Source organism: Berghia stephanieae, chromosome 1, assembly GCF_034508935.2.
Source record: "Berghia stephanieae isolate SIO BIC M18660-M18661 chromosome 1, UCSD_Bste_1.3, whole genome shotgun sequence".
NCBI classification, from domain to species: Eukaryota; Metazoa; Mollusca; class Gastropoda; order Nudibranchia; family Aeolidiidae; genus Berghia; species Berghia stephanieae.
Window position 1 is genome coordinate 32533717 of NC_088360.1, and position 18869 is coordinate 32552585.

General features: G+C 36.4%; 1 protein-coding gene across 1 annotated transcript; it reads left to right on the plus strand.

The window, feature by feature from the left end:
* Nucleotides 1-10596: 10596 nt before the first annotated feature.
* On the plus strand, nt 10597-16700 carry LOC144966790 (uncharacterized). Its single transcript, XM_078903569.1, has 5 exons — nt 10597-10661; nt 10948-11044; nt 12878-12894; nt 14765-14805; nt 15541-16700. Exons 1-5 carry the CDS (start codon nt 10597-10599, stop codon nt 16698-16700), a joined length of 1380 nt encoding a protein of 459 aa, XP_078759695.1.
* Nucleotides 16701-18869: the final 2169 nt, after the last annotated feature.

Here is an 18869-nt window from a genome sequence, read left to right on the forward strand (position 1 = left end):
TTTAGTTGTAATTGAATCATTACTTCTGCCAATTGTTTTTAACCTTTGGGTCAGAATCTGGCATATTGCAAAATTCTATCAGTTATATTCCAGTTATATCGAGGTACCCATTAACTTTTGAGTTGACAAGCGTGTTTAGAAAAGAAGTTCGTTGCAAAAATGAAAACGTTTCCTTTGAGTTTCTAATGCATTCCCATTAGAGTTACGGGTTCCCATCCTATCTGCTGAATAGCAAGTAGTGTTGCTGTTAGATTTATTGTCAACATAAGAAACAGAGATAAACACCAAAAATCTAAATGTTACTCATCGTATCAAACTTCTCTTGGGTGGCAGATATTGACAAATGAATTCGACCTTAAAATTACCAGAAAGACGAACTTCTAGATGTTTGCAGTTTGCCGATTCCGGCATGTATAATCAAACAATTTACAGTTTTATCTGGCGGGAGGGGGGGGGGGGGGTCCCAAAATAAATCAGAGCACTCGATTCACACACAAAGAGACCGAGATCGGTTCGTTGGGCAGTCGAGAATTTTCCCCCGACTCCCCCTCCTCTTTTTCTTGGTGTGATTGGGTAGCTGGGTCTGTTAGATCTGGCTGAAAGTTATTTTAGATGGGATGACGTCCTATATAAAGGGTAGCAAGCAATTGCTATTGTCCGTTTCACGCCATATAAACTACGGAATTATGGGTCTAATGGCTCTCAAGGACTATTACTTTTCATCCTTTAAAAAAAAGACCTTTTATATAGCGCAATATCCACTAAATGTGCTCAAAGCGCTTTACAAGGGGTCCCTGGCCAACAGCAACATTTAACATTTAGGACGGGACATGACGCCTGTTAGGCGATGTAATTTTTATCGGACAGAGACAACGCTATTAACGACCGGGTACTCATTTTACACCTGAGTACGGTGAGAGAATGTGAGTAAAGAGCCTTCTCCAAGGACTCAACTATGCGCCGAGCGAGGCTCGAACCCACGACCTTCTGATCCTAAAGCGAGTGTCATACCACAAGACCACATAGCTGCACTTTTCATCTTTCGACCATAAACTATTTTATTTTTCTCAACGAATTCATCCTGACATTATACGCTTCAAGGCTGAAGGACCACAAACGCCCCAAACAGATTACTACTAGTTGTGAAAAAGTAAAACTTGGATATCGTTTGAGTGCGACTTGACAGGATTGCGTGGTCCAATTATAATGCTGCCGTATAACGCATTGCGCCTTTCTCCCAAAGGAAATGAATACAAATAATGTTTTACGATTATATTGATTTTTCACAATATTGCTGGGGGAAAGTTCTTGAGAGAAATTAGAAAAAGAAGGAAAGGAATATGGGAAAATTGAAGGTTACCATATGAAAGGGAAATAGAGGTGTCATTTAACTTTGCCTTTTCATCATCATCATCATCATCATCATCATCATCATCATCATCATCATCATCATCATCATCATCATCATCATTATAATCATCATCATCATCATCATCATCATCATCATCATCATCATCTTCTTCTTCTTCTTCTTCTTCTTCTTCTTCTTCTTCTTCTTCTTCTTCTTCTTCTTCTTCTTCTTCTCCAAATATTATTACTACTACCACCACCACCAGTACTAATACTACTACTACTACTTCAATAACTACTACTACTACTACTACTACTACTACTACTACTACTACTACTACTACTACTACTACTACTACTACTATACATGGAAAAAACACTATTATAATTATTATTAATGATTATTATAAAGCTTGTAATATTTCTTCTGGTGCTACAACTACTCACCAATCGTAAGTATACCTGCTATTTCTTCCATATTTATTGTCTTGCACTCATCAATGATTAATTCACATAATCATAATCATATAATATAATGAAGGTGAATCATGACATAAAAGCCCGCATAGTAGTGACTTTTTCAGAGCTTCCTGATTAGATAATTAGATAGCTGTGTCAGATGCAGAGATTATGAAAGATACTTTGGTATGCTTATCTTTTGATTATCTGAAATGTATCAAGCAATTTCTACACTCGCGTTCACTCAAGCAATGACCCAAATAATATCAGGCTTTTCGATTTCAAGGTTTTCAAGGTTCCAAAAAAAAAAAAATCTGCGTTACTCATAATATAATCTACACAGTCACTTCCGGAAACCACACTCTCGCCCAAACCTCATCCTTACCAACTGTCTTGAGTATGCTCAAGATCCAATTATTGACCAAGAACAGAATCGAGAACGTGTAACCCAATCCAAATGTCGAATATTATGATAACCAGACTAGTTCCGTCAAGACCATTCAGTCTCCAAGTGTTTGAAGGATTCGAGAAATAAACCACTCTTGACTGGATTCATTACAACCCGAGATGTCTGTGTTTCCTTCTGATATCAATCCTGTCCTGTTCAATATATAATGACAGAAAATGGCACCAGTAAGGGCGGTCGCTGAAATAGAATATGAATTGGAGAGAAAAAATTATCGTTCGGAACCACCGGCCTACAGAACAGAAACATAGCGCAACATGGGCGATAGTCATATCTGTTTGTACCCTTTGGAAAGAAAGCTGGTTTGTGGTGAAGTGATTTTAATTGGGTTTATTAAAGGCCTAGCTTTTTAATCATTATTTTCGTCTGACATTAGTTCTGTCCCAGAATATAACACCTTTAAGGGCGGTTGTAAATATGGAACATAAATTGAAAAAGCACTTTAATTCTTCAGTATCGCGAGATCGATAGAACAGAAAATTAGCTTGAAATGGATGATAGTCGTCTGCTTGTTACTCTTTGGAAAGAACGCCGGTTTATGGTGAATTAATTGGGTAGATGAAGGGGTTGGATGGAATAGAACAATGATTCAAAAACGTGTCAGTCGCATCAAGAGTATATTTAGATGCCAGAATGTAAGGGAATATGATTAAAGTTTATATGGGGCAGTGGCGGCACAAAAATGTCGCATTGTACTTGGATTCAAATCTGTCAGTGCCGATTGTTGTGTCAATTACAGGAAAACGTATTTTAATTTTAATTCTACCTGGAATTTGTATAAAGCAAGAGTGCAAGAACCTGACAATGTTGAATAGAAATATGCAGGGGATACAGTGATAATGATTGAATCTGGCATTGCTTAATATAATTCTAAAAATTGGCCGCGACATAAGAACTACACTTTTTTTCTAATGGGTGTTAAAATAAAGATTTTGTTCAGTAGATATGAGATGCTAAAATAATATTGTTAATGTCTGTTTTCAGGGGGGGGGGGATGCAATGTAAATTGAGTTCAACACACTGAATGTTCTTTGAAAATTACAGCGTGATATTCCCTTTTAATCGATTACCAATGACATTTTCTTTTTAAAAAACGAACCTATTATTGAACGATGAACGGAAATTTTTGCTGGGAAATAGGTAAACTCGATAACAACATGCGTGAAGTTTGTCGTCATGGACAGGGACAGGCAGGAAAACGTGACTTCCTAATGTTATCTTTTCTTTAACATATAAAATTGATTACTCCGATTATTGTTTGTTAATAATGGTTTGAAAAGGGGGGAGGTTAGGGTGGGATGGCTGTAAAGTTAGTTGATGACATATTAGTGCAAGGAGAAGTAAGTTATAATTTTTTTCAACGACATAAATGTTTGGATATGTGAATGGATAGAAAAGTGAATAGATAATGGATGAGTAAATGGATGAGTAAGTGAATAAATGGATGCCTGTGTGCGTGAATGGAAGAGGGAGTTGATGGATGACTGCATTTACTGATTGATGAATGCATTGATCGACGGATTAGTGGATGGATGAATATATGAATGTGTTTATGGATTGTTGAGTCGATGCATGAATGATTGATGAATGAGTGAATGGTTGAGAGAGTGGCTTGATTGCTGAGTGAATAGTCGTGTGACTAAATTGGTGAGTGAGTGAATCATTGATTGAATGAGTGAATGAATGGACAAGTAAAGGAACGGATGATTGGATAGAATGGTGACTGAGCAAATAGATGAATGGATGAATAGGTATGTGGATTGATGAGTGAGTCAATGAATGGAGGAGAAGATGCGCGAGAAGATGAAATAAAACTATATTAGTCGAGAGGTTGGTCAGGAATGTATTCAGGTCTGTAAATGAGGGTCAGACATCGGAGGTATAGAGGCACCATTGTTTATTCAATCGATTCTTTCTGTGCTAGAATGTTTAGAGAAAAGGGGGAGGGTGGGGAGGTAGAGAGCGAGAGGGAGAGAGAGAGAGAGAGAGAGAGAGAGAGAGAGAGAAACAGAGAGAGAGAGAGTGAGAGCATTTGAATTGCTCAATCTCGCAGTCGACACGTTCGGGGGCAAGTCAGTTATTTACACGAATAGTTTGTGGAGATCGCAGTCCTAGATGAAAAAAAGGGGATAAAAAACACGACAAAATCGAAAAAGAGAGAGTAAAACCTAGAATGATAATAATTTAGAGGTTCCGTCATGAGTACTCATCAAATAAATTCGAGGCCGCGTTTTTCTTGGAAAGTTTCCTTTGGAAAGAAACCTGAATGCAAAAGGCATGCATATCAAGATCATAACTTGTAACCCACAGTCCTGTAAATCTGATAATAAATAAAGAATAAAATAAAATTCCCTTTATTCATCCTATAGGGGAATTTGTCTTTATGGTCTATTTCAGGGGAATACTGGAACAACCCTGGCGTCAGCCGCAGTGAAGCGCCGCAAACTGAGCTAGGATGAGGTGACTTGCTCAAAGCCTCACAGTGCAGCGGTATTTGAACTTGGTACCTTTCGGGTACGAAGCAAAGACCGAATGCAAGAGGCATGCATATCAACTTCACAATTTGTAACCCACTGTCTATTAATCTGGTAATAAATTGTTTTAAAAATTCCCTTTATTCATTCTATAGGGGAAACTTGTCTTTATGATCTATTCCAAGGGAATACTGGAACAACCCTGACATCCGCCGCAGTGAATCGCCGCAAACTGAGCTAGGATGAGGTGACTTGCTCAAAGCCACACAGTGCAGCGGTATTTGAACTCGGTACCTTTAGAGTACACAGCAAAGACCGTATCGCTGAGCTACGCTGACCCACTATGTGAAGTTGAGTCAGATAATGATAATTTACTTTAAAAGCTAAATTATGAAATTTTATCTTTAAACATTTTGAAGAAAGAATATAGTTTTTCAAACGATTAAAGTCTTAAATCTTGTAATCCTAACTGTTCTCTATTTAAATGGAATGTTTAGAATTTGGTCCAAACCAACATTGAACATTTTGACATCAGACTGTGGATCACATTTATTTCTTCTTCGATTCATATTTACCCTAATGAGAATACAGTAAATTTCATCCATTTCATTCCCAAAATGCATTTTTGTATCAAGTACATTTTCATATCATACACATACAAATCTAGATCGTCTACTGAGCAGTTTACTTTTTGTTTATATCTAAATAAATTTTAGTGACGGTAATCTCTTATCAGTGATCCTATCCACACTATTTCAATAAATTAAATATTCTTAGGATTGAGATGACTGGGTGCCATGATGCGTAGATACAATAAAATGACATTAGCATTGATTAGGATATTTGGTACAACCCAGGTTTCCTTTCAAATGAATGAGACGTCTGACGTGCCATCTCGACTTAATCACTACTCACTCCGTGTAATTGTGAATTCTAAGCTGCTAGCATAAGCTGTAAACTATGATAAGTAATGAATAAAAATTGAGATAATGGCTTTAGAATAAGAAGAAAATGATAAATACGTAAAAATGTTTGTGGCTCAAAGCCATTGGCTGAACAAGAGTTTGAGCCCGAAGCGGTGCGTGATATTTGTTTTTTGTTTTTTTGAAGTTGGAAAAGTACACTTTTGTTCATTACTCCGTGTAATGGGTAAACAAACAATCAGTTTCCCTCTGTTCCCTTTTCTTTACCTCCTTCCTATTCTTGGAATCGATTGTGGATTGTTTCCGACTCGTGTGTAACCTCGATTTCATTGCCAGTCAATGTGAGACATCTTGTTGACATAGCTATACAAGTAATAACAATAGACCAATACATAATATTTGGGTTTTCTCACCCGATAACTTGTTGCTTCCTACGCATCGGGACAATGCCACAACCACCCCCCCCCTCTCTCTCTCTCTCTCTCTCTCTCTCTCTCTCTCTCTCTCCCTCTCTCTCTCTCTCTCTTCTTTCTTTTTCATCCTTACTCTCTCACCCAGTCTCCCCACCACCTTTTATCAATTTATCGATCAAGCAATTAATCAATCTATACACACACACAGACACACACACACATATATATATATATATATATATATATATATCACGTGGTTACGAAAAAAAATCACGCCGCTGTTATTTCTTTCTATTGCAAAAAGTTATGAATATATATTTTTCAAATTTTACTACTTTTCGAATTATTCTTTGTAACTGAATTGCAAAATATCAAAATAATTGAATGAGTGTTTGTTTTTTTGTTTTTTGTTTTTTTTTTTTTTTTGTTTTTTTTTTATTTATTTTTTTTTTGTTTTTTTTTTTTGTTTTGGTTTTTTTTTAATAATATAAAATTCAGTAACACCCCCTCAAATTTCGATATGATATTGTAGTTATTTAAAGATGACACTTGTTGCTATGCCTGGGGAAACTTTATGCCCATCCAGTTACATACAAAACCATAATAAACCGTTCTGCACTGTTTGAACCAGTAACTCATTTAATTTCATATTTCTGCAAGATGATGCTACACCCGTTGCGAGCAAAAAGAACACGTTTTTTTCGGAGTAAGAATATTCATTTCATAGTGAAAGACAACTGGCCGCCTCAATCACCGGATCTGAATCCGTGGATTACGCAATTTTGAATTTTTTGATCGAGAAGGTTTATAGGGTACAATCATCCGCATTCACAGAAAAAAAGCCCTGAGAGAAATAATTGTTTTATGCTGGGAGGAGATAACCATTGAGGAAATTCGGAAGAGCATTTCATGAGGAAAAAGAGACTACGTTGTCATTAAAGAGGACGGCGGTGCTATTGATCGCTTAAAGTGTTAACTTTGTAATCGTTGGACCAAAATATATATGTGAGTGTTCTACACAGACAATTTCTTACATGATGAGCAGAATTATGATGAAAATAATGTTTATTGTGACATAATTAATGTTTGCTAAAATGGCAACAAATGTTAAGATCATCGCCATTGAGTGATAGTCATCCATTTGCTTACAAACCAGGACGCGGCGTAGAAGATGCCATTTTGCTGTTTACAAACAACTTCTACAGGCATCTAGATTACGCTAAGGGGTATTACAGATTGCTTTTTGCAGATTTTTCTTCAGCGTTCAACACAATGCAGCTTCAGTTGGTTGTTCAAAAATTGACTAGTCTGAATTTAAACAATTATATAATTGCTTGGGTGCTCAAATTTCTTACAGAGAGAGCACAGTATGTTCAATTAGGACAAAACATATCTTCCTGTATAACTACAAATACTGGTGCTCCTCAAGGTTGTGTATGGTTCCCTGTATTATTCAGGATATACACGAATGGCTGTAGAAGTCAAAACCTGGGTGTACCTTTAATAAAGTTTACAGATGACACCGTTCTTCAAGGCCTTATAACAAATGGCAAGGAAGTGGCTTATAGACAAGAAATGGATATATTTGTGTCATGATGTTATGCCCACCACCTAGAGCTTAACATAAGCAAGACAAAGGAGCTAGTGGTTGACTTTAGGAGAGTGAAGGAACCGATAAAATCGTTAAAATTAAAGGCCCAATTCGTCCAGCGAGTTCCTCACTACAAATACCTTGGTATAACGATTGATGACAGGCTCAAGTGGGATGATCATTTGAAAATAATTAAGTGTAAGATGTGCAGACGTACTTATTTTTTATCAAAACTTTTTCAGTTTAAAATAGATAAAACCCTCTGCACATTATTTTATAAAGCAGTAATCGAAAGTGTCTTGTCATTTTGTATAACAGCTTGGGGAAGCATTTGCAGTAAATTCAAATATTTAAAAATCCATTAAATGCTATATAAATGATCTTGACGATGTAGAGCTTTTATACGAGAAATTTTGTATAAGTAAAATAACTAAAATATTAAATGACCAGCATCATCCACTAAGACCATCAGTTATTATGTCAGGAAGGAGTGGTCGCCCTTTCACTATTTCAACAAAAACAGAGAGACACCGAAAATCTTTTCTGCCTTCCAGTATTAGGCTTTATAACAACAAGCAATAATGAATTTATTTAATTATTTCGTTTTTTTTTACTTTCAAATAATGTAAATATTAATTTATTAATTTATTTCTTATGCAATCTTTTCAATTTTCAATTTATAGTGACAGTTTTAACTATTTTACAGTATTGAAATTATTCATGTAAAGCGCGGCTCTGGTTGTGGAACTTCTCCTTTTTATATATTCATCCTATATTTCCAATATATTTTTATCTTAATGTGTAAATTATAACACGTCTGTACAAAAAAAATTCCTTTTTGGGATGCAATAAAGTATTATTATTATTATTATTATTATTATTATTATTATTATTATTATTATATTATTATTATTATTATTATTATTATATTATTATATTATTATTATTATTATTATTATTATTATTATTATATTATTATTATTATTATTATCATATTATTATTATTATTATTATTATTATTATTATTATTATTATTATTATTATTATTATTATTATTATTATCATTATTATTATTATTATTGATATTATTATTATTATTTTTCCCCTGATAATGTATTTCTAAACACGGTTTGAAAAATCACTGTATCTAATTTGTTTCTCAATTCATATTCATAACATTTTGACAGTCTACGTATAAGGATCTGTTTTATTTGTGCTTTGAAGAGTCTCAGTGATACAAGCGATAAAGAGTGGCGTATTGTTTTGTGACCACCTGATATATACATCGCTATATAACTATTTATTTATCTTAATATTGCCTGGTGGCCTGCATCTCTGTAATCCTTCTCTTCCGATTATGGGCCATTTTCCTTACTTTGGGCCATGACAGTTTGGCCTTAGAAATTACGCTAAACGACCATTAACAGCAAAATACATGGGGCACAATATCACTTGGACTCCGCAGCAATAGGATTCAATAGTCGTACCGTCACTTCCTTCCTAATGACGTATGGTAACTTAGTAACACTGGCTCTAAACTATCGGAACAATGGCGGACGCCGTATGAAATATTTCTCCGGCGAGCTTAAAAGCGTATCCAGAGGAAAAAAAAACCCATCAATTTGATCATGTTTTGACCTTTACACATTCTGATCACAAGGCATATGAAAAGGGAATGAAAAGTTCTCGCCAGCATGAAGAATAAAAAGTAAAGATTTTCTTTGTTTAGAACCAAGATGGCCACCGTTGCCGGGCGCGTGACATCAGACTACTGAATCCAATTTGCTATAGATGAAGCTACCTTTGAAAGCGACTCCGCTGAATGTTGTGTTGAATTAACGTAAGGATGACAATAAGTACAAACTGTCAGAAATAGAGGATATGCCGTGGTCATCTCAAGTACATTCAAGTTCCTAATATCTCTTATATTCATCAATAGCAGACTTGAAGTGGCATTAAGTGGGTATTATCGACACAAATATTATCTTTGTTCCCTGACAACAATGCCATAGATCTCTTTATGTCCGACAATATTATCTCATCACAGAGCAAGAATCACGACAGACTACGTAGTTAACAAAAATATCCCTATAGATAGTGTGCGCTTGGCTAAGAAGCTCACAACATTGCCATCCGGAAGTGTAACGGATCAACACACAAAACTATGTGTAACCTTAAACGTTTATGGTCTGGTTAACATTGTTTAGTGAGAATTACTCAAAAACAGATAGCAAAAAAACAATAACAAAGACTCGAGAGACGTCAACTTCATTCTATCTATATTGCCTTAACCTGTGGTTAGTCCCGAAGTAAGACCTATCAAAAATCCCTGGAACCTCATGAAATGTACAGTAAGAGGAGTGAAATCTCATTAACCAATTAACTGCCGTGAGATGGAAAAACTTCTATTTATAAATTTGGCCAGAAAACTCGCCCTTGAAATATCAATCGATTTAATCGACCCTCATCTCGGCAAAAGCATTTAAACCTGTAACTTCTCCCGTATGGCAGTTAACTGGTCAAGACAGATGCTCTATACAAATTGGTAACTTCATCAAGATATCATTGACTTCATGCAGGTGGTATAGAATTAGTCTGAAATATTAGGCGAGAATTCCTCTTTATATACTACTAATATTTGCTGATAATTTCTATACTTTTACTTCCCTCAGAGACAGTCATTGAAATAGTGGCAACGCATACTATACGAAGTTTTCAAAGCCGACGATTTAAGATTTCTGTCTTAAATATTAACCGTTGACAACCTACTTACAGTTATGTCACAAACCTGGGCATTTTCATTATATCAGCTTCAATAACAATAAAATTATTTTTTTTGTTTGAATAACGTTATTTTATCACATTATCTGTGCGGTGCATCTGTTGATACAATTCAAATTTATCGATAGACCGGAATACAATGAATGCCATAGAATCGGCTGTTTATTTTCACACCAGAATCCCATTGAGTCACGATAAACATAGGTAATGTTTTTTTAAAATCAGTTTCCTATTTAAAATATTCATATAGAAATGCATGTCGATTTTAGTACAAATCTTTGTTCCCAAATATTTGTAAGGAATATTTAATCTTTATTTATTATGTAAACAATGGGGGAAAACAGCCATCCCAAAATAATCAGTCTACCTCGACTGGGGTTCGAACCTGAGACCTTTTGATTACCGATAAGACGTGCTACCACGAGGTAGACTGATGTTTTGGGATTTTTATTTTTTTTTTTGGTTAATTTTATTTTTCTTTCTTGTGCAGATCTTCAGATTCTGGTGACGTGATTGAACTTGAATATGACAACTGTTCAGACAGCAGTAAATTGATTGAGAAAATGTCCAAAGTCGGGCAGCAAAACGTTTGAACGAAACTAAAAATGTGACTTATGAAGAAGGTTAAAATACTTAGCCCTCCCATCTCTATAATGCAGAAGAACGAGTGGTGACCTTATACCGTTATATAAAATGGGACCACAATACACTTCTTAAGTACTCTAATGTAAAATGTACTTGCGTAAAGAAATAAAAATTTCTTATAATACATTCTTTACAATTATCCGGCATTTTTTTTTATTATTGTAAGGGCAGTTAAAACATTAAACCGTTTCATATATATATATATATATATATATAATATATATATATATATATATATATAATACATATATATATATTTATATATATATATGTATATATATATATATATATATATATATATATATATATATATATATATATATATATATATTAGAACACAATACCCAACAAGCATCTCATACAATCCTAATCCATCCGCTGACTATCAATGTTTAGGAATTTCTTTCGTGGTTCTATTATAGAACATGCAGACATACTAAGTAATACATTTTCGGTTCTTGTGCTGATTCATATGGCGTAAATACTCATTCTTTCCATCAAACGTCCACTCGTCCACCCGCATCCATCTGGTTTTCTCACTGCTCTTTCGACTCCATTCAAATCTGAACCGCCGTTAAAGTCTTAATTGACGTTGTCATGGCAACGGACGTTGAGGGCCCTTACTCGATGAATTTCGTGTTTTATTTTATTCCTTATCAATTAAAGGAAACTATTTCTATTGAACGTTGGAGATAAATCTTTGTTCATAATATAATTTTCTACGTTCCTTGACTTGCGTACAATTATGTAAAGAAAGATCGATTGAGTTGGAGACTGTTTCAGTCTTGTAATAATAAATGAAATCAACAAAAATGTAAATATTGCTCATCCTCGCGTTGACTTTAAATACCGTCGGCTAGGCTTTCCATGAAGAAATAATATAGATTATCCAATAAACAAATCATTTCTAATGTCAAAAGTGATCACTCATGTCCAAATGAGCACAAAAAAAAAAAAGGGGGGGGGGGGGGGGGGGGGGGGGTGAATAATCTTGTCCAAGTATTTTTTTTAACATCAAAGTGCTTAAAGCGGGACAATGTAAAAGGTGCTGCTCGAAGCTCCTGTTTTGCTGATAAAAGGGAAACCCGAAGCATTCATTTTATCTGTTTTTGTATATTAAATTGAAGCTTACATTCAATTTCACCTTGTTATATATTACAGCGGGACACGAACCCAGGACCTCCAATGCCTTAACCATTCGGCCGAATGACCTATTGATAATTATTGTTTGCATACACCATTCGGATTCCCAGCAGCTTAAATAAATGTTAGAGAACTTGACCAAGATGCAAACGCACTGGTTAAGAATCCGGGTAGTGTTTGAGTCTGTGAGTGTGGGTGAGTGGGGGGGGGGGGATGGGGGTGGGGTTGTGACCCCCTTGACCATCCAACAGTGACAGGATATTTTTAGATATGTCAGAAAGAATATATAGTGAGGTCTTTTTTGATGTTGTTACCTTACCTTACCCGGGTTCCATCTCTTTCCAGAGGTCGGATGGCATGGCTTTCCATCCTTCACGTTACAGTCTGCCATGCGCCGTCCTGTAGCTTCCTATCATGACTATCATGTCTTCGCATATGTCCAAAATATGACAGCTTTTTGTGCTTCACAGTCAAAAGAAGTTCTTTTTGTTTTTGGCCCATTAGGTCGAGGACTTCGATGTTTGTAATATATATATATGAAACGGTTTAATGTATTAACTGCCCTTACAATAATATAAAAAAATGCCGGATGTAAAGAATGTATTATAAGAAATTTTTATTTCTTTACGCAGGTACATTTTACATTAGAGTACGTAAGAAGTGTATTGTGGTCCCATTTTATATAACGGTATAAGGTCACCACTCGTTCTCCTGCATTATAGAGATGGGAGGGCTAAGTATTTTAACCTTCTTCATAAGTCACATTTTTAGTTTCGTTCAAACGTTTTGCTGCCCGACTTTGGACATTTTCTCAATCAATTTAATGGTTAAAAACAACAAAAAACGCAATGTCCACTAAATGTGCTCAAAGCGCTTTACAAAGGGTCCGTGACCAACAGCAACACGTAACATAAAGAATGAGACATGACGCCTGTTCGGCGATAATACAAATTTTTTCCGTCAGAGACAACGCTGTTAACGGCCAGGTACTCATCATTTTGCACCTAAGTACGGGGGGGGGGGGGACTCAACTATGTGCCGAGCGAGGCTCGAACCCAGGAAAGCGAGTGTCATACTACTAGACCATATAGCTGCACTTATTATAGAGTATCCCATTTATATTTTGAAAATATGAAAGTGGCACTTTAGGGAGCAGGCACTGGTGTAAGCAAATATCTAAAAGTAACATGTGTATGGAACAGATCCAGACACAGCGAGAAAGAAACGATAATCTGGCACTGTTTTAAACACACTATTTTCAAAATAAGTTTGGCAGAAATTCAGCTGCCTGATTCAGCCGTTCATTCAAAAATTCTCAATATCAATACACAAAAAATATTTCTCAACTTGTTATAAATTCTTAAAACTGGGAAATCTTTTCCAATTTTTGAATCTTTCATGCAAACTCATCTCGATAATTCTTTCTCTACAACCACAAAGTAAGGAGTTAACAATAACAAAAAACTGAACCCATGTTTCCAATTTGCCTCAAGATGCCGTCCATATCACATATCCAAAGACACTTAGAGGGAGAGGCTATCCCAACGGACCTTGAGGCACTTAATATTAATGTGAGATCCACTCCCCTACAAATCATCAAATATTCACCATCACCACAGTCACTCTCACTCGTCATTAACGCTTTATTCTGCATTTCATATTTTTCTCACATTATATAAACAAATGTGGCTGCTTACAAAAATTTAGTCTTTTTAATACAAGAACAAGAACAGTGCATAATTGATTATTTTTACATTTACCTTACATTATAGTGGATGACAATGAGGCAGTACTTTGCACTTAGACCAAGAGTAATAAATTTCTCTTTCTTCTTTTTAAAAAAAATGTTCTTCTCCTCCTCCCCCTCCTCCTCCCCCTCCTTGTCCCCCTCCTCCTCCTCCCCCACCTCCTCATCCTTCTCCTCCTCCTCCTCCTCCTCCTCCTCCTCCTCCTCCTCCTCCTCCTCCTCCTCCTCTTCTTCTTCTTCTTCTTCTTCTTCTTCTTCTTCTTCTTCTTCTTCTTCTTCTTCTTCTTCTTCTTCTTCTTCTTCTTCTTCTTCTTCTTCTTCTTCGTCTTCTTCTTCTCCTTCTTCTTTTTTCTGTTTGTTCAACTACCATTACTACTACTACTACTACTACTACTACTACTACTACTACTACTACTACTACTACTACTACTACTACTACTACTACTACCACTACTACTACTACTACTACTACTACTACTACTACTACTACTACTAATTTACAGATAGTCATAGGTTAAATGCTATCTCGTTAGCATGTGGAAACAACGGAATGCAAGCCACTAATGGCATGTATAGTCTCTGACCAAGCTTAACATTGCTTGACAGACCCATATGAACTTAAAATACAACTCTATAAGACCTACAAGGGGAATAAGTAAAGCTGCTTGAAGCGCAATGTGCATGGTGAAAACATAAACACGCGTCTTGTAAATATGTATCTATATTTATTCATTTTTCTTATTTCTATCTTTGAATTCTATGATTTCCATAGGCATGTAATGTCCTCCGTGGTCGGCGGTAACAAAAGTACAAGTATGTTTAGCATGTTATTGATTACTCGCCTTAAGATAGAATATAGCATGACATTGTGCAGGGTCACATTCTTTTTTATTCCACTGATTGCGATTGGTGCATTTTGGGAAAAACCAATTCTAATTACCAATCAAAATGAATGTATCTCCAATCGATTTGGCCAGCATTCATTCATTGATATCAATCCACCGTGATCGCACTGATTTCCGTACTCGCCTTCTGTCTATCCCTATTGATTTGTTGATACCTGAGTGCACATATTTTCAGGTCTGGTATCCGAACGCAATTATGGGCCTGACTTATTATCATTGTAATCGACAATACTCTGCAATAGTTCGAGAGTATTTCTATTAAAGCAATGAAACCATAACAGTTTGAGTTATCAGACCTGTAAATAGATACACGTCAGTTGAAACCATCGTAACAGACCCGATTTCTGATGACTTTGATTTTGAAGGACTCAATTTTATATTCTGTTTCAGCAAAACATTAGAAGCAAACAACCCCCCCCCCCCCCCCCAAAAAAAAAAAAACAACCGAAAAACAACAAAACAAAAAAAAAAGAACCAAAAAAAAAAAAAACAACACAAAACGAAAAATGAAAACAAAAGAAAGCAAAATAAAATCACATACAAAAAACATCCAACAAAGAAAGATTTAGCTTGGGAATAACTACTGACACAATTGGAGCAAGAATACCATGAAGAGTTGTTATTTTTCATCGCCTAACAACAGTGCTCCTACAAATTTATGCACCAACGAGTGATCACCCAGATGAGGAGGTCGAGGCACATTATGAAAATGTAAACAAGGCCCTCAAATGCATAAAATCAAGTGACATTGTTGTCGTAATGGGGGATTTCAATGCGAAAGTTGGAAACGCAGCAATCTCACCGTGCATGGGAAGTTGTGGTCTAGGAGAGTCCAACGAGAGGGGTGAACGTCTGGTCCAATTTTGCGAGTCCCACGACATGACCATAATAAACACCATATTCAAACAACCAAAGAGGCGCCTATACACTTGGAAGAGCCCAGGAGATATATACAGAAACCAAATAGATTATTTTCTCATCAAAACCAGATTCAAAAACTGTGTGACCCAATGTAAAACTTTCCCGGGTGCTGACATTGGATCGGACCATGTTCCCATCATGGTGAAAATAAAAGTTAAATTAAAAATTCCCAAACAGAAAAGGGACGAACACATAAAGTACGACCTAGCTGAATTTAGAAACGAGGAGCTAAGAGCGAAATATGCTGTAGAAGTAGAAAATACGTATTATTGTCTTATGGAAGAACAAGAAGACACAAATAAAGAAACAGAAGAAACGTATAAGAGTAGAATTGATAAACAATGGTCCTCTCTTAAAGGTGCAATAACAACTACAAACGAGAAAATGCTAAACAAAAAATCTAAAGAGGCAAAGAAAGAATGGATGACGAATGAGATTTTGAATCTTATGAGAGAACGGAAACATTCAAAGGGCACCCCTAGGTACAATGAACTGGACAAATCAGTAAAGAAAAAGTGTATCCATGCTAAAGAAGAATGGCTTGATGAAAAGTGCCACCGTATTGAGAAGCTATCACATGAGAGAAACCCTGGACCAATGTTTGCTGAAATCAAGAAATTCACATATAAAAACGCTCAATCTGGCGGTTGCATCAAAGATAAATCAGGTAGACTCCTCTTTGAGGTGGAAGAAATCGCCAATAGATGGAAAGAATACGTGGAGGAGCTATTCAATGCGGACAGAGGTGACAACCATATAGTCTTTTCTACGGGGACCCACAATCCTAAGATCAGAAGTAAAGAAAGCCCTATACTGCATGAAAACAGGGAAGGCAAATGGAATAGATGGGGTGTCAACAGAAATGCTGCAAGCACTGGGTGAATTTGGTGTTGATGTGATAACGGACCTTATGAATGAAATATACGAGTCAACGCACATCCCAGAAGACCTTCGCACTTCTATCTTCATACTGCTACCCAAGAAAGCGGGTGCAATTGAGTGTTCGGACTACAGAACAATCAGTCTTATGTGCCATCTACTGAAACTCCTCCTGACAATAATCCTGAAAAGAATCTCGTCAAAAGTAGATCGTGAGATTTCAGAACAGCAAACTGGATGCAAAAAGAACAGTGGCACCAGGGAGGCAATTTTCGACTTTAAAATCCTGTCAGAAAAATACTTAGAGGTCAAAAAAGACATATATGCCTGTTTTATCGACTACTCAAAGGCATTTGATTCTGTTAGTCATCAGAAACTTATCCAAGACCTTGTGGCAATAGGTGTGGAAGAGAATGATGTGGCTCTAATCGCTAATCTGTACCGGCAGCAAAAGGCTCAGATAAAAGTGCAGGCAGATACAACAGATGCAATTGAAATCAAGAAAGGAGTGCGCCAGGGATGTGTTATGTCTCCTTGCTTGTTTAATTTATACACAGAGTCTATTTTTCGGCAAGTAGAAACAGCACAAGGGTTGAAGGTTGGTGGCCACAACATCACCAATTTACGTTACGCTGACGATACTGTCCTGTTGGCGGAAAGTAAGGAAGACCGACAGAAGCTAATTTCAAAAGTGAACGAAGAGAGTAAAGAAAAGGGGCTGTTCATGAATGCGAAGAAGACAAAAACAATGGTGATAACAAAAAAGAAAGAGCCCATAGACATAGATATAGAAATAAAAGAGTGTCCAGTGGAACAAGTAAAGGAGTTCACGTACTTGGGGCAGTTGGTAACATCCGATGCAAAGTCTGACAAAGAGATCAGGAGACGAATAATGCTGGACAAAAATGCGTTCATGAAACTAAAGCCAATCCTCAACAACACAAATATCTCCATCAGAACACGAATGACATGCACCAAATGCTATGTGTGGTCCATTTTCTTTTATGGTTGTGAAACGTGGACACTAACCGCACAGACAGAACAACGTATTGAAGCTTTTGAGATGTGGACGTACAGGAGAATACTGAAAATACCTTGGACAGCAAGAAAAACAAAGGGGAGGAGGAGGGGGAGGAGGAGAAGAAATTTTTTTTTAAAAGAAGAAAGAGAAATTTATTATTCTTAGTCTAAGTGCAAAGTACTGCCTCATTGTCATCCACTATAATGTAAGGTAAGTGTAAAAATAATCAATTATGCACTGTTCTTGTTCTTGTATTAAAAAGACTAAATTTTTGTAAGCAGCCACATTTGTTTATATAATGTGAGAAAAATATGAAATGCAGAATAAAGCGTTAATGACGAGTGAGAGTGACTGTGGTGATGGTGAATATTTGATGATTTGTAGGGGAGTGGATCTCACATTAATATTAAGTGCCTCAAGGTCCGTTGGGATAGCCTCTCCCTCTAAGTGTCTTTGGATATGTGATATGGACGACATCTTGAGGCAAATTGGAAACATGGGTTCAGTTTTTTGTTATTGTTAACTCCTTACTTTGTGGTTGTAGAGAAAGAATTATCGAGATGAGTTTGCATGAAAGATTGCAAAAATTGGAAAAGATTTCCCAGTTTTAAGAATTTATAACAAGTTGAGAAATATTTTTTGTGTATTGATATTGAGAATTTTTGAATGAACGGCTGAATCAGGCAGCTGAATTTCTGCCAAACTAATTCTGAAAACAGTGTGTTTAAAACAGTGCCAGATTATCGTTTCTTTCTCGCTGTGTCTGGATCTGTTCCATACACATGTTACTTTTAGATATTTGCTTACACCAGTGCCTGCTCCCTAAAGTGCCACTTTCATATTTTCAAAATATAAATGGGATACTCTATAATAAGTGCAGCTATATGGTCTAGTGGTATGACACTCGCTTTCCTTGGTTCGAGCCTCGCTCGGCGCATAGTTGAGTCCCCCCCCCCCCCCCCCCCCCCGTACTTAGGTGCAAAATGATGAGTACCTGGCCGTTAACAGCGTTGTCTCTGTCGGAAAAAATTTGTATTATCGCCGAACAGGCGTCATGTCTCATTCTTTATGTTACGTGTTGCTGTTGGTCACGGACCCTTTGTAAAGCGCTTTGAGCACATTTAGTGGACATTGCGTTTTTTGTTGTTTTT